The sequence below is a fragment of the Eubalaena glacialis genome, chromosome 3 (genome assembly GCF_028564815.1).
Source record: "Eubalaena glacialis isolate mEubGla1 chromosome 3, mEubGla1.1.hap2.+ XY, whole genome shotgun sequence".
NCBI classification, from domain to species: domain Eukaryota; kingdom Metazoa; phylum Chordata; class Mammalia; order Artiodactyla; family Balaenidae; genus Eubalaena; species Eubalaena glacialis.
The window spans coordinates 72,661,048-72,678,213 of NC_083718.1; the positions used below are offsets into that span (position 1 = coordinate 72,661,048).

The 17,166-nt window shown below is 45.8% G+C and overlaps 1 protein-coding gene across 1 annotated transcript in view; it reads left to right on the top strand.

The window, feature by feature from the left end:
* Positions 1–17,166, top strand: part of LMX1A (LIM homeobox transcription factor 1 alpha) — a 148,132-nt gene that overhangs the window by 90,220 nt on the left and 40,746 nt on the right. The window contains exon 3 of the mRNA XM_061185785.1: positions 13,062–13,294. Within this exon, the coding sequence (XP_061041768.1) occupies positions 13,062–13,294 (233 nt within the window). The remainder of the gene's footprint in view (positions 1–13,061; positions 13,295–17,166) is intronic.

A 17,166-nucleotide genomic window follows, 5' to 3' on the forward strand; every position in this document is an offset into this window, starting at 1 on the left:
TTGTTGGGCAACCATTACTACCATCCAACCACAGAATTCTTTTCATCTTTCAAAACTGAAACTTTTTACCCATTAAACCATAACTTCCCAATCCCTCCTTTCTCTACCCACTGACAACCACTATTTTACTTTCTGTCTTCATGAATTTGCCTACTGAGGTTATCTGAGTGAAATCATATAACATTTGTCCTTTTGTGACTGGCTTATTTCATTTAGCATAATATCCTCATTATGTTGTAGTATGTATCAGAATTTCCTTCCTTTTTAATGCTGAATAATATTTCAATACATTCCAAAGTATGTACCACATTTTGTTTATCCATTCATCTGTTGATGGACACATGGGTTGCTTTCCCTTTTCGGCTATTATAAATAATGCTGGTATGAATATGAATATACAGACATCTGAGTCTCTGCTTTAAATTATTTTGGGTATATACCTAGAAGTAGAATTGTTGGATCATATGGTAATTGTATTTTTAATTTTTTGTGGAACTACCATACTGTTTTCTGTAGCAGCTGCACCATTTTGCAGCCCATAGTGCACAAGCGTTCCAATTTCTCCTCACCAAACTTGTTATTTTCCACATTTGATAGTAGCCCCCCTAATGGGTGTGGTGTCTTCCAGTTTTTAATGGGTGAGGAGAGAGATGAAGGATAAAAAAGGGTTAAATGTTGAAGGGTAAAAAGAAAAAAAATAAAATATAGAGATAAAAACTGTCTCCCTTCCATCGGATCATACTTTGTTGAAACCTTTCTGGAGCTCTCAAGACAGATGGAGTCTAAGTCAAAAGGAAAGCAATGCAATGTTATGGGAAAGAGGCTGCATCAGAGGTTCAGGACACCTGTTTTTTTTTTTTACTCTGGGCTCCACCACTGCTGAATTTTGGTGCTGTTATACACCAAAAATGCCACACCCTGCTGTGATTCCAGTTTTCTGTGTGATGAAGATAATAGAATCAGATAATAAAATCTGACACCCCCCCCCTTTACTTCAGAGCTGAGATGTTACACAAGATTGCACATGCTTTGAGATCTTTGAACTAAAGGCATTCTGGAAATTCAGATTATCCGGAGATATTTTCCACCCCTCACATGGAAAGGAAAAGCCCTACATGGCTCTCCCTTTGGCTTTTATGCCACAGTGGGAGATTTTTACTCAGATGGTCAGTCAGTGTTTGTCTTTCCTTGTCTCCCCTTCGCCCAAGAGTGGGTGATCCTTGAGGAGAAGTATTACAAGTGAGGAGGAGGAGGGTAGTAGTGACTGGCAATGTTTTAAACCAGGGGTCCCCCCCCCAATCCCTGGACCACGGATCAGTGCTGGTCCCTGGCCCGTTAGGGACCAGGCCACACAATAGGAGGTGAGCGGCGGGCAAGTGAGCGAAGCTTCATCTGCCGCTCGCCATCGCCCCCATTGCTTGCATTACCGCCTGAACCATATCCCCCCAACCCCGTCCGTGGAAAAATTGCCTTCCATGAAACCGGTCCCTGGTGCCAAAAAGGTTGGGGACCGCGGTTTTAAACATTATCGTGTGCTGGTCACTGCACCAGATGATTTAGAACTGGTCTTCAGAATACATCTAGTTCCTAATATAATGCAGTTGATATCAGTTGGTTCTATGAGGAGCTTTGGATTGTGACAATGTGGTTTTTTCTTTTTTTTGGACATATATTACAGCGGTGATAATGAAAAGTGATGGTGACAAAAAGCAAATGGGATTCATGGAGAGCTCGGTGTTACCCCTGCTGGGATCTCAGAATCTTTCCCATCAAAACATCATCAATAATGTCCTTGTCCTTCTTACTATTAATACACACACACACACACACGCATACACACAGAGCCCAGGAAACATACATTCTTTGTAAGCGTATACATTATATTGGCCACGTGCCATCCAGTCAAGCCAAAAATTGTGGAACAATAGGAATCTGTGCCCAGAATATCAGCTAAAAATACCTCATTCCCTCTGCTCTGTTCTTTGCTGGGTATGTTTAAGAGTGTCCCAGGAGGCTAATGAGGATGAAGGGAAAGGAAAACTGACATTTTTCAAAGGAAACCAAACCTTTAATTCCCTAAAAAGGAAACATGTATTTTCTGTATGTCTGTTTTATGTTTCTTGCCATTTTTGCATGTCTGTGTGACAATATGGAAAGTCTGTAATATGAATCGTGCCACCTTGGCTTGGATTATTGGAATCCATGCTTTTACCGCAGTCTTTTGCTCCATGGCCTGACTGGTAGACAGCTTCCCAGGTTTCGGCAAAGAAGAGGGAGAGGGGAAAGCGAGAGCTTCTAAGCAGGAGAGACTCACTGACATACACTGTCTGCTCATTCAGCTGGTTAGGGCACTACTTAAGAGCCTGGGGGACACATTTCCATCCCTAGCTGGGCCATGTTATAACCTCTTTTATTTCTTGATCGTTAACCGAGCCTCAAGTTCTGGCTGGTCCTCTCAATAATCTGAACTTTCTCTGTGGTCAGGGGTAGTCACTGCTCCTTCTCTGGCCTTGGTTTCTTTCCATTTATAAAATGAGGGGAGAGGTGGACTGATCGTGGGGTGGGGGGTCTGACAGTTAGGGGCACAAGGCAAGAATATGGGCATCTCAGTGTAGGTCCATAAAGTGGTCAGCAGCCTCCATGAGAGGCAGTCATCTGAGGACTGAAGTGATACGGGCAAAGGGTCTGTTCCAAACATTTGTCAGATAATGTCAGCATTAACCAAATAGCGACTGTTGGCTCTGGTTGGTCAAACATGGAGCTGCCGACTTCCTGAACATATGTTGGGTGTTGGGCAATGAAAGTGGGTGTTGGTCGACACTGGTTGGCTAATGTCAATATTGACTTTGGGTTAGGGTAGACCATAGCCATGGTTGCCTGAATGAAATGCACCCTGTTTCCTCTCGAGTGTTTGTCCTTTCATATTTGTCCATTGGTCTCTTCTCCGATAACATATGAAAGGCTTGTTGAAGTTTGATTTAATCTGTTATAGTAATGAAGAACAGAGCCTTGAGATGCTCATGAAGTTCTATTTTTGGCTCAGTTGGCTGTCTTGAAATAAATGATCTTATACAAATACGTACATGGGCAGATATGTTAAATTGATTTCAATAAAGGGAGTTAAGAGCTGCCACTTACTGAGAGCAGCTAGTATGTATCAGATCCTTCTGATACATTATCTTATTTAAGCTCCAAAACATCTTGTGAGATAGTTATGATCTCATTTTATAGATAAAGAAACTGAGGCTCCAAAGGAGTCTATAGCTTGCTCAAATTCTCAAAGGTGGAATCTAGACTTGCATCCAGGTTCTATCAGACTTCAAAAGCCAGGCTCTTCCCACTCTGCCTGGCTGATTCTGGAACAGATGCTTTGTGAGAACAAGAAAAGTACTTAGTCCACCCTTTCGAGGTAAAAGCTGCCCATTGCCAGCAACATTTGCCATCAGTGGTGAGCTATTTGTGTTATCCTGCACTTCTCGGTGAAGCCAGAGCCTCACGGAGCCTCTGGGACGTGCAGACATCACACTTAGCGGTTCTCATCCCATTGTATGGTCCTTCTTACAGCTCCCCAGGAGCCCCAGGGAGACAGAGACTCTGATTGGCTCTGCCGGCCACTTATTGTTTTCCATTTTCTCCCCACTGCAGAGTCTTGAGACTGTCTCCTATAGAAGATCCTGCCACTCCTATTGTCCCTGCAGACTTTCCCACCGCCCCAGGACCACGGGCTCCATTGCTTATTGTGGTGGTGTTGGCTCAGCCTCAAGGACAGAGACCTTGAGCCAGCTGACAAGGTTGCTTGTGTCACTACTTCTAAGGCCACAAGCCACGCTTTTGGTTCCCAGTACTTTTGAATACTCTTCTCTCTCACCATCTCTCCTTCTTTTTAGCCACATGGTCTCCCAGACTCCCAGCAGCAGATTTTCCCGATAGACAGTTTTGGCATATGGCCAATCCCTGTCTCGGTGCCTGGATGACCTCAGTTACCAAGTCAACATGGCAGTTGATGCATGCTGCTATGCTGCCCCCTGGTGGAGAGGGTGGAAACTGAGTGATAGGCTGATTATTGCATTCTTGTTAAAGAGCTGTACAAAAACCCCCTCCTACTTTCTAGACCAAAGTGTTCATATATCTGATTAAAAATAGTGTTGTCAGTGTCTGTGGAAAGGCTGCATGATCTGTAGTTGTCTGCTGTCCAAGGCTAAAAGTGGCTCTGATTTCTTATTTTGGTGGGAAAAAACTACTGTTAAGGCCAGTCATTTGGCCTTAAGTTGGCATTAGGGTTTTTCATGTATTTATTTTGTTTTCCATCCTTCCACTTAATTGTCTGTGGTGTGGAGGCTTTGAGACGCTCCCTCTGAGGTCTGCAGTACTCTGGGTCAAGGTTAATGAAGATCTCAGTCTTTCCAAACATACTCTTGATTTAGGAACCTTCTACAGCATCATAATGGGGGTTCCCCTTAAATTTCTGCTCAGCCTTCGTGAGTCTCAAAGCCCTTACCGTGGGATAGGTCTGGATTTGCATGAGGCTGCCATTTTCTTTAGTATTCCTGTATATTGGAAGTTGTATCATCAGCCTGGAGAGTAGAGGTAGGGATAACATGGCATCTAGTGTCTGGTTTCTAGAGGATGATGTGGCAGGAGGTGGGAGAGATTGGAGGGAGTCATGGGAATTCATGGGTGAAAAAATCAGATGCATTGATACTGAGAAGAAAATTAAGCCTCAGTCAACCTCCTGGATTTTACTTTGATACATAGAGCAAGAAGGCATTTCATCCAGCCATGCCAGAACCGTTAGTTGGGTAAATCCAGACGAATTCTGTGTGGATAGGCTGCCTGCAAACCCTAACCTGAGGCCATTAAACCATATGGAAACTCATACCCTAGTTCCATGATATTAGCAGGACTGGTCCCCAAATCCACAGCCAACACCACCAAAAAGCTGACTGCTGACATTCTTGCATTGTTTACAGCCTTGGTCTTAAACTGTTTTCCCCAGTCCTTCTCTTTCCATGCTCCTTTATCTCATCCTGATTCTCCCAGTCTCTGAGATCCATCATCTCTTCTTTTTTCACTAATTTATCTCTCATATTTCACATGCAGCTCTTTTTCTCCATCCTCCTCCTCCTCCTTCTCCTCATCATAACAGTTACCATTTTACTGAGGATTCACCATGTGCCAAGCACTATGCTAAGCAGTTCTAATGTGTCAGTTCAATTAATTCTCACTGTGTCTCTCTGAGGTAAGTCCCTTTATTATTTCCATTTTACAGATGAGTAAACTAATGCCGCCATAGCCTGATCAAGATCACATAGCTAATAAGTGGAGGAGCAGGGACTTGGATCTAAGTTTATTTGATTATACCATGTTGCCTCCTTGTCCTACTACTTCTACAGCTCAGTCTTTCTGGCTGGGCTTTCTTGGGTCTTTCTGGGTCCAACCCCCATGGCCTACATTTCTGCCTGTACTCTGAAAACAGTGACCCACCAAATCCCCCAATGACTGGGATTCCAGCAAGAATTATCTTGTTTCCCAATCTTTTTGGAATCAGAGAAGACTCTTGGGCATGGTGGTGTTGGGTCTAAGCATCTCCTGGACACTGTTTGTTCTTAACCTAAATCCATAGAGGAGAGAGCTCTTTTGGGGATCCCTTCAGATACTTTGGGGCCCAAGAGACGAGTAGCTTGAAGGAATCAGCTTGGTTCCTAACTCCTGCCTTTCACCTGCATGTGGGCAGCAGGGTCTCAGGACCTCCTACAAAGCCATGGGCCTATTCAAGAAACTTCACGGGAGCTCAGGCCTCCGTCTTAGCTGCTTGATCTTTTCACTTATTTCTCCTGTGAAAAGAGTGCTAGAGAGGATGTATAAAGAAGAACTTATGGATCAGCCCTCCCAGAGTCTCTCTCTCTTGTGGAAGAGAAGCATCATGAACCAAGCTGAGCTGAAATATGGCGAGGTTCTCTTTGAGTTCATAAAATAGTCCTGTTTGCTCTTACCCCATAAATTTAGTGAGGTAATGAATATAAGAAACACCACAGTTCTTGGCACCAAGTGACTATTCAATGAAGACCAACTTCCTTTTTTTCTATCTTCTACAAGCTTCTTTTTCTTTGTAATAAAATAATTTGGGGGATGAAATATATTCTAACCATTAAGACCCCAATATTCTGAATGTGGAGTGATTTTCTTGAGCTCACATAACCAGCATCAAAGTCCAGGTGTCCACAAGGGGTCCTGGCACATTGTCGTCTTTCTGCTGTAACTCCTACAGTGCAGGGTGTGCTGTTGCTTCCCAGAGGTCTGGCCTCTGTCTTGATTGCCTTAGACATGTTCTCTAGGAGTTTCTCAAGTGTCAAGCCTTCATATCTGCTTTGGAAACATTCTTATCTCCTTAGCTACAGAGCAGGATCCCCAACCCTATAATAAAAGCATGAATCATAAAAATGGGAGTGAATTAAAAAAGTATGCAGCCTATGGGCTTCCCTGGTGGTTCAGTGGTTAAGAATGCACCTGCCAATGCAGGGGACACTGGTTCGAGCCCTGGTCCAGGAAGATCCCACGTGCCGCGGCGCAACTAAGCCCGTGTGCACAACTACTGAGCCTGCACTCTAGAGCCTGCAAGCCACAACTACTGAGCCCGCGTGCCACAACTACTGAAACCCACGCACCCTAGAGCCCGTGCTCCGCAACAGGAGAAGCCACCGCAGTGAGAAGCCTGCGCACCGCAACAAAGAGTAGCCCCTGCTCGCCACAACTAGAGAAAGCCCACGTACAGCAACGAAGACCCAATGCAGCCAAAAATAAATAAATAAATAAATTTTTAAAAAAAGAAATTATCCCGCCTAATGGGTTTCAAACATGCCTTAGGAGCAAATTGATTTCTTCTTGTATATTTGTATAAAATATATCTATATATACATATATCTATATACGTATGTAATATAAATCTTTTCTGGAAGTACATATGTATTTGTACCATACAGATAGGAAGAAAGAGACTATGTGAATGAGTTGTTGGTTTTAGCTGGTGTGTGTGTATGTATGTTTTGTGTGTGTGTCCGTTCATACATAACCTCATTTGGCCTTACCTGTTCCATATATGTATATATATGCATATATATAGGTGTATCTGTGAATGATATGGTTCGGGAAAATACGTTGTTTGGAGAATTACCATAGCAAGGCCCTGTCATGCTGAAACACCATCTGGAGACCTGGACTTAGGTGCGGACAGAGTGAGCTTCTCTGGTTGAAAGGAGGTGCTCGGAATAAAGGCTCTCCCCTTCCACAGCCTCTAAATTCTTGACGTAACACACTGATCTAGGGCAGTACTTTTCCATTAAAGATAAGAAAACTGAGGCCCAGGGAAAGATGCTGGCTTTTCTGAGGCCTCTTGGTAAAAGAAGAACCCATGAGCCCAGGTCTTTCTACATCAAGTCCTGTGCTCTTTCCCTGAATCAGATCACCTTTTCTTTTCTTCTTTGCTACCCTCCATGGCACCTAATACAAGAAACACTGTTTCCCTTGCATTATCTTGGCACATTGTGGTGGGAGGTTGTGCCTTGTCTAAGGCGTGTGCTCTGTGTGGCAGCCCTGCCAGCTGTGCATCCCCGGGTTCATCTCCTGGGTCAGCGCCACACTCTTTGGAGAGGAAGTCATGCCGATGTCAGAGCTGGGAGAAGTCAGCCGAAGGACTCCCGCTGCTGAGGGAGAAGTGTTCTCTCAGTGTAGGGCTCAGGAAACTTTTGAGCACAGAGAGCCACCTTCGGGGTTAAAAAAAAAAAAAAAAAAAAAATCCACAAAGGTCAAAAGACAGAGGCAGGGCAAATAAAAAGAACTAAAAATTGTGCTCTTCCTTATAGGTCACAAAGTCCTTATACCTGTTTTCATTTAGTCCTCAGTAATCCAGGAGTGTCAGCATCATCATTGCCTCTTCCATCTGAGCAGACAGACTGCCAAAGATTAAGGGATGAGCTCTGAGCCACACTGACTGCTTGGAAGTGGCAGAGCCTGCCGATTCCAGCTCTCCCACCAAAACTACAAGTTGTGCATCTTAGAGCTTGTGGCTGTACTGGGAGAGAGGTAGGCAAGGCATAGAATGGAATTTCAGCCAGCCTCTGTTTCTCTGCCTGGTAGAGGGAGTGGGAAAGGACCAGAGGGAAGAAGAGAATAAATAGGTGTAGAGGGAGGGAGGGAAGGAAGAGAAAGAAGATTCGGTGACCTCTAGCCCAAGCCAAGTGGATGGGGCTGTGCTTTGGGCCATTGTGGCTAGTCCTCTCCTACATACCCCAAACACACCCTCCTATGGTCATTGGCTGAAAGCCTGCTGCTTGCTGGAGAATGTGAGCTCCCTGAGGACAGGGCAACCTTGTTTAGCACTCCATCCCTATGCCTGCCCCACGGAGAGTGTTCAGCAGAGGAAGGAGAGCACTGTTAGAGAGCTTGGGCTCTGGACGCTTCTCCACCAGCTGGATCCTGTTATCCCCATTTTACAGGTGAGGGGATCAGATGCAACAAAGAGATAAAGAATCATTTGAAGAGATTTCAGGGGTGGGTGAATTTCTAACGGTGGCCAAAGTTGAGAGTTGTTATGTATGCCCAGATGAGCTGTGCATTTCTGGAAACCGTGCTTAGCTTTCTAGGGCACAGGCAGGCTGCCAGGCTCTGAACCCAGAGTGAGGTCTCATTAGCATTCAGAGGCCAAAGTCACCGTGGGGGCCGCCATCCAGGGCATTGGGAAGAGACAGGCTGTGTTTTAATTACGACCTGGACTTTTGAACAAATCCTTTTCTCTGCTTGTCTGAGCCTTAGAGAAAACAACTTGTGGGAAGTGTGTAGTCGGCAGCTGGGCCCACAGTGGTACCCATACAGCTGTGTACACATCTGGCACACAGGTGGTGTACTGCATGTGCCTCTTCTCCTTGGGTTGCCCTGGGGTTAGTGAGGGTAACAAGAGCCAAAGCAGTAAGGTGAGGTCAACCTGGTCTTTACCCAGAACGGGGCAGCCGATGCAGAGAATGGAGAGAAACGGGACTGCCCCCCTCTTCTGGGTCTCTATCCCACCCCTCGCCCAATCATGACCATTTCACGATCTGAGCCAGACAATCCTGCCACTTCCTCTGGCCGTTCCTGAGTCAACGTGGTGGGATTTCTTTGTCGAGCTCACCCTAACCCTCCCTTCTCCAACTTGGGGGAAATTTTTGGAGTGGGGGATGAAATTAAGAAAGGAGGAGGAAGAGGAGGAGATTAACAGGGTAGAAGTTAGACAAGCACAGATGCCACCACCTGCGGCTGTGGATTCTCAAGAGCTTGTTGACTCCTGGGAGCGTTTGCCTTGAGTCTGTTTAACAGTTCATTCCTGGGGAAGGGGAGGAGAAGGAGGGCTTGGGGACAAAGGGCCTTTGACCGGCTCCTGTTAAAGTACTGATTCGTTTGCTCAGGTTGGCAAACAGTGTCTAGGGACTCCGGGCCAGGGATGAACTGAGTGGTTTTCTGTCGTATGTACAACATCCAGCATCGGGGGAGGGGAGTAAAGGCAGTTGTTCAAGGGCCTGGGGCGCCCTGAGGTTCAGACATGGAGAGCAAAACCACCCTGGGCAGCTGGGGGAAGGGAGGGGGCAGGGGCAGGGCTGCTGGTACCTGGAGTTCTGTTTTGGGGGCTGTCACATACCTTGTTAGTGGTGAAAGAGCCGCACCAGCCCTTGAACTGTCTCCCAACCTCACCCCCCTTTCTGAAGCTGAGAGGCAGAGGGAAGGTATATCAGGATGGGTGTTTCTAACGTGCTTCTGATGGCCAAGGGCAGGGAGGATTGGTGTTGGGGCCCAAGGCCCGGGTTAAGAGTGAGACCACACATGCACTTCTCATCCCGAGCTGTGCTGGAGTCACCTGCAAGCTGGCCTCTGTCCAGGGAGGCTGTTCCCTAGTAGATTCATGGGAGGCGGCTTCAATCCCTTCTCCAAGCCTTGGCTTCCTTCACTCAAAGAGTTTGAATGGCCTCCCTCTTTCTTGTACCAGTTCCCTCCTTGGGAATTCCTCCTTACCTGCTTTTCCACTCTACCCTCAAAACTCTTTCCTTCATCCAGGAAGCTTCCAAGATAAACACACTGTGCACGTGTATAGACTTAGGCATCAACTAGTACAGCTTTAGAGCTGAGACGTGATTAAATATTATAAACAGACTATGGCTTCATGCCACTCTGTTTTGTATTCATGAAACATTGCTTTGTATCATTCTTATATTGTTTCCCAAAGGTCAGTCCCTCTGGGTAGACATTATTTATCTGTTTGTTTCTTTGTTTGCTGTTTCTCTCACTATCATATGAGCTCCATGGAGGACGGGGACTTTGTTTTGTATCATCTGTGCCCACAATAGTGCCTGACACATAACAGACACTCCATGTAGGCTGGTTTATGAACATGAATGTTGCTGGGTGGGGCTTTCTTTCCCCACCTCCCTGTTAAGACACAGTGTCTTGTGTAGTGCACAGTGGATGCTTCTGAATCAATGAGAGAATGAATGAAGACTAGATGAGTGAGTGAATGTATGAATGAGCTTTTGAGATGGGATTGGCCACACTTAGGCCATCATGGCAGATGGCCTGTCTATAGAAAAATGCTCTTCAGTTATTTATGTTTCCTTGTCTCCTGCCAAGCGAGGTAGGGCTCATGAGCAGAGCAAGGTGCCTTCAGCCCCCTGGATATCCTCTGAGTCAGCTTGTGTCTGCCTTTGTGATGAGAGGAGGGGTGTTTGGAGCTTTATGAATTCACTCTGCCCATTTTGTCTCCGCTCGGCACCATCCTCTCCCTTATACCATCTGACCTTCCCATGTCTAGTGACCCCTCTGGTATGTGGAGACAAACAGAGAGTGTTTTTGAGAGAGATTTCCCTCCCTATTGCGCTACTACTGTAAAAAAGAAAATAACTCTTTATTTTGGAAATAGAAAAATGAATGAATCCCAGAGATATTTTTAGGGTCTATTATCTCTGTGCTTATACCCAAGGCTTTGACAAAGGCAATTATGTTATCATGAGGCAACTTAAAAAAGAGAAGGAGAAACGGAGAAATCTACTTTAGATTTTAATCTTTCATAGCCTGCCCTGAACTCTTATTGATCTGGGGTGACCGGCAAGAGATGGGCCACCTTTACCGGGAACCTACTGTGTGTCAGCTCTGAGGCCAGGCTCTTTGCACGTCTTATTTCAGAAAAGGGTGAGCAGGTGAAATCAACAGGTCAAATCAAATCAACTTTTATTGAGTACCCACCATGTGCAAGAGGTTGTAGGGCATATAAATATTCCATAGACCTTGTTCTTGGAATACAGGCTGTTGGCAAGATAAATTATAAACATGGGAAAATTAAATAATAAGGCCAGATTAAGATATTTTAAGTCAGCATTAGGAAGCAATGCTCTTGGGGCTTTTGGAGCTGGAAGAGATTGTCTGGCCTCACATCTTTAACAACGGCAAGGTTTTGCAGACAGTTGTCTGCAGAGTGGGCGGCAGAGCCCAGGCTTCCAGATTGGCTATTCTTGTGTCTTGAAGCGTCTCCAGATAACTGCCCAGTGACCAGCACAGACAGGTCATGGTGAAGGTGTTCAGAGGAGGTGAGGTCACTCTGGAGGGGTGTAGGGGAGGTCCGGGCAGGATTCAGGGAGAAGGTGGGAGCAGTCGTGTCCTGAAGGGTGGGTTGGATTCAGGTAGATTAAACAGAGAAGAAAGGGCTTTGCAGGAGGACGGCAAGGCATAACAAGGCCCAGAGGTAGGAAATCAGGAACGTCGTGCGCAGGTGTGGTGACATATCACCATCCTCCAGCTCTGGCCGCCAGGAGCCTGGGAGCCGACCCCACGCTTCCCAGTCTCCAAGCCCTGGATCTGTCCCCTCCTGTCTGGCTTCCCTGCTGCTGCCTTAGTGCCGCCCCTTGTCACCACTCAGCTGCTCTCCCTCACTCATCTCTCCAACCCCAATTCCCCTCCACCTTTCATATTGCAAAGAGTTCCTTTTCTAAAACAGGCTCTTAACGTGTTAAAATTGTTCAAAGTCTTCTGGTTGCTTGTCAGGTGCTGTCCAGCCCCAGTGTGCAATCTGGTCATGACTTGCCTCACCTGTCACCCTTCTCCAGGCCCCCAGCCTCCAACCTGGTGGAGGACACAGCATGCTCCCAGCGCAGCATGTACTTGCAGGACGTCAGGCCTTTGCCCAGGCTGTTCCTTCTGTGGGGAATCCACTCCCCAACCCCTTCAGGCCTGCCAACCTGCCCACCTTCCTGTCTTCCGTTTGACCAAGATTTATTGAATGGGTAATAAAATGCAAATCCCCCTGCTGACTCCCTGACAGTTAGTTGTCTTCTCTTCTCTGTTCCCGGGACCCTCTAGTTATTTGGACATGTTTGTCTCTCCCATTAGCCTGAGCTCATTTCTGGAAGGGATTTTCTTTTAATCACCTTAATATCACTAGTACCTACTGCATCCGCCTGGCATAGATAGACACCCTCTTCGTGGTTGGTTGAAAGTAAGTGAAATGAGATAAGAGTTAAGTCCTGAGAGCTGGGCTGAATCCACTGAATGTCAGGCTGGGAAGTTGGGATGCAGTTTATCTCTCAACTAGATTACACCTCAGAATGCCCTGGGGAGCTTGTTAAAAATTCACATTCTGGGGCCCATCCTTTTGCATGCTGGTTGGAGTGGGCCTGGACCTTTTTGTTATTGTTATTTTGTCTACATAATCACCCCCCTGGGGATTCTGGGCAGCCTGCCTGGCACCAGTCTGTGGGGCATCCTTTGGGAACACTGTGCCATGGACCACACCAAATACATGCTGGGCCTCAGCTCATCCTTCTTCCGGCACCTCTCACCCTGCTTTTCTTAAGCCTTTGAGAGAGTAACTTAACTGAATTCTTTGGTGCAACCTCCTCAGGGAATAAATCATCTGGATTTAAAACCTATTCCATTCCAAGCCTCCTTGTCCCAGTTCTTGAAGTTCCTTTCGCTGTTGACTTGAGAGGAGACCTGGGACCCAGCCATCTTTCTCACTGACCTTGCTTTGCTTTCTCCCATGCTGCCAGGCTGTTTGCTGTCAAATGTGGGGGCTGCTTTGAGGCCATCGCGCCCAACGAGTTTGTGATGCGGGCCCAGAAGAGCGTGTACCACCTGAGCTGCTTCTGCTGTTGTGTCTGCGAGCGGCAGCTCCAGAAGGGCGATGAGTTTGTCCTGAAGGAGGGGCAGCTGCTCTGCAAAGGGGACTATGAGAAGGAGCGGGAGCTGCTCAGCCTGGTGAGCCCGGCAGCCTCAGACTCAGGTGAGTGCCGTGCGGTGGGCGGGGGGGGGGGGGCGGTGTGGGAGAGTGGGGTGCGGTGGCAGTCTGCATTGCTTTCTCTTTTAGAGGGCCAGCCATCAGGGCACCCTGGTCCCATGGCAGAGCAGCGCTGTGCATTCCAGGAATTTTCTTTGTGAGCTTGGAGTAAGCTCTTATCAGTCAGGTATTGCCATGATGATGCTGCATAACAAATTCCCCCCCCCCGAATTCTATGGTGTACAACCAGAAACACTTATTCACACATCCACAAGTCTCTGGGTTCATGGAAGTGACTCTGCTTCACACTGAAGGTCTTCAAGTCACCTGGGATCTGCTGATCTCAGCCGAGCTTAGCTCTAGGCTGTAGACCAGGTTCAAGTCTGCTCTGCGTGGTTCATGCTGGGGTCCAGGCTTGAGAAACAGCAGCTATGGGGCATAATTTCCTGGCAGTGGCAAAAGTGCAGGAAGGCATGCTCAACCATGCAAGCACATTTCAAACCTCTGCTCATATCGTGGCTGCTAATATTTCACTGGCCAAATCAAATCAGAAGATGAAACCCGAAGTCCAGAGAGGGGAAATACACTGCATGTACTGCGAGGCCCTGACAGGGTAAAGATACATAAAACTATTAAAGAGAATGATGGATTGGAACCAGTAATTCCATCTGCCACAGTCACTGAACTTCTCTCGCCTTTGTTTCCTCATCTGTCACGTCGGAAAGCTGGAATCTGTCTAAGACTTGGTGGGTCACATAAAGAAAGCATCTAGGATATACTTGTTCCACTCACCCAAGACTCACCCACCCTCCCTGGAGAGGGAAAAGAGAGGAGATGGCAGAGGTTAGAGTCCTTTTAGAGCAGGTATTACAAGGCCAGAGAAATTAAAACTGCCCAGGTGAAGCATGGAATGCCTTCCCAGGGTGTCTGTCCCACAGGGCAGCGTGTGTCTTAGCCTGGCCTCCCTTTTCCTGGAAGAATCTGGAGATCCAATTAGGTGATATCCATGTAAACTTACTAGTTTTTGCCACTGCCAATTCCAGTCCAGTTCCAAATGCCTTACCATGGCTTACAAGGCCTCTGGAATCTCACTCTGCCCAACTCTTCAACCTCGTGGGAGCCTCTGACCCCTCCCCTCTACACTCAGCAGACATCAGTGTCTCCACTCACTTCCACATCTTAAAAGTTTCTTCCCTCTCTGCCTCTTTCCCTTTCTCTTTTGTCTTGCTTGCATATCTTTTAAGCTTCTTTCTAGGGCCCGCTTCCTCGAAGAAGACTGCTATTCCCATGTGCCGGATGAGTTTACCCTTAACCTCTCCTGCCGTGAGATGGATCCTACTTGATTGGAGTTGCTTGCTTGGCTGTTTGTTGTCCTTGTCAGAGTGCTAAGCCCCATGAGGGACTGTGTGTGCCTTTTTTACCACTGTATCCACAGGGCTTAGCACAGGCCTGGAACGCTGAGGGTGCTTGATAAAATCTGTGTTAAAGGATGAATAAACACATGGAACAGAAGTCCTATGGCGTGATGCTTGAGTCCGAGAGCTTTGGAGGTAGTCAGGTGGGCATTCTGACTGCACCACTTAGATCTGTGTGACTTTGGGCAAGTTTCGGAACCTCAGCCTCAGTCTCCACGGCTGTAAAATGGTGATCATCGTGCCTACCTAATCATTTTATTTGGGGGAATAAAAGATAAATGTATGTAAGTGCTGGTGCTTATTTACCAAGTGCCTGCTGGTGTTGGCATCTTCATCACAGTTGTGTTTTGCTTCCTTTACCTCCCAGCTGGTTCTTCTTGCCTGACTCTGCTTGCAGCCACAAGTCAGCTGACACCAGGACAATCCCAACTTCTATTGGATTCATTAGACTTAAGTTTTCCTGGATGTTTTAATCTGAGGGAAATTTCTCCTTGTCGGTAACACTGCCACTGACATATTGAACATCTCACTCTTGGGTAACTGGGCCCATCCTAAACTGAGCTTCATGGCCTCCACTTAGTAGGTCATCTCATCCTACTTTTCCTTTAGGTGTCATGCTGTACCCACTCACTAGGTCTCCTCTGCAGAATATTGCAAAATCTTCAAATTCCCAAGGGGCTTAGGTGCTATGGTGATCAGAATACCAGCATGACCTCAGAAAGACATGCAGACCCAGAAGGACATACCATTCTTTCTCACATGGAAATAAGTGCTGTGGTCTAGCCTTTCTTGCTACACAATTGTGTGGGTCTTGATCAGTGTTTTCCAATTACAGATTTTAATTGGCTACAAACAGTATGAGTCATTAGTGTATTGCCCTCTCCCTATGTGCAAAGACAAAACGAAGTTGGATCTAAGTAGTATTAAAAGTATAATGTTCAAAGACTTGTTGTTGCCAAGGGGGAGGGGACTGGAGGAGGGAGGGGTTGGGAGTTTGGGATTAGCAGATACAAACTATTATATATAGAATGGATAAACAACAAGGTCCTACTGAATAACACAGGGAACTGTATTCAGTATCCTGTGATAAACCATAATGGAAAAGAATTTTTAAAAGAATGTGTGTATATGTATAACTGAATCACTTTGCTGTACAGCAGAAATTAACACAACATTGTAAATCTACTATACTTCAATTTTTAAAAAAAGTATAATGTTCAGAGTAAGCAAACTGCAACAGGTCCACTTTTCTAACCACATTTTCAGCACGTTTTGTAGTTCCGGGCATTTCTTTTTGAGGCTGATATTCACAAACTGGAGCTTTGCAGTTCACTTATTCATGTATTCGTTCTGTAGACGTGTCTTGAGTGCTTGCTTTATGCCAGGCATGGTGTCAGGCTACGAATGACAAGAATGGCATGGGGGTGGGGAGGTCTCCAACCCACGTCAGATGAAGGAACTGGACATATTTAGGCTAGAAAAGTAAAGACTAAATGAGGACATAATTATTGCCTTCAAATGGTTGGACCAGACCATTTTTTTTTTTTCTAGCTTCAGAGAGAAGAATTAGAATTCATTCAATTCTTTAACAAAATCACTGAGTATTTATACTATAGATGAAAAGGCAAAGGGAAGTAATTTTGACTCAACATAGGGGATGTTACGATGTCATTCTAATTATAAGGTTTAACACAATGTAACTACTCTGGAGATACCCAATTGTTGTAAGTAATATTGTCGAGGTGGGAGAGGAGAATGGTGCCAGAAGACCTCTGTTGCCCCCTTCAGCTCTAAAAATCTATCATTGTTTTTGCAGCTTTAAATGAAATGACAAAGTCTCAATCAGAATCAAATATGTTGTCTGTATCACTCATTTTGTCAATTATGTAAATGTTGCAACATGAAATGTTTTGTGCCACAGCCTCACTAATGAGAGGAACAGCTTCTAGAGAATAGGGTTGTAGCTTTTAATTCCTTTGTTCCTTTAACAAAGCTTAGCATGATGCCAAGAGAAGAGTAAGTGATCAATAAGTACCTAATGAGTTGAGTTAAATCTTCAAGAAAAGAAGTCCACCTCATATTTACAGAAAGCGGTTTACAGAAAGCAAACAATTTTAGGATCTGTCCCAATACAGATATAAGTTTTCCTCTCATTTCTGTCCTGAGTGTTTTACATATTGTAGGTGCTTGATTAAATATTTGTTGAGTGAATGATTGAATGACTTGTCATCTTTAACGTTTTTATCAATGGCTTGGATGAAGACACCGAAGGCAGGATTATTCGATTTGCAGATGGCACAAACCTGGCAGGGAGTGCTGGTGTGACAGCTGATATTCGCGATGTTCAATAAGATTTTGACAAGCTAACAGAACAGTACAAAGTCAGCAAGATGAGATCTAACCATTGGGTTCCAAAATTCAGCAGTAATTATATGCAGTGGGGCCTCTTTTCATGGAATTTCG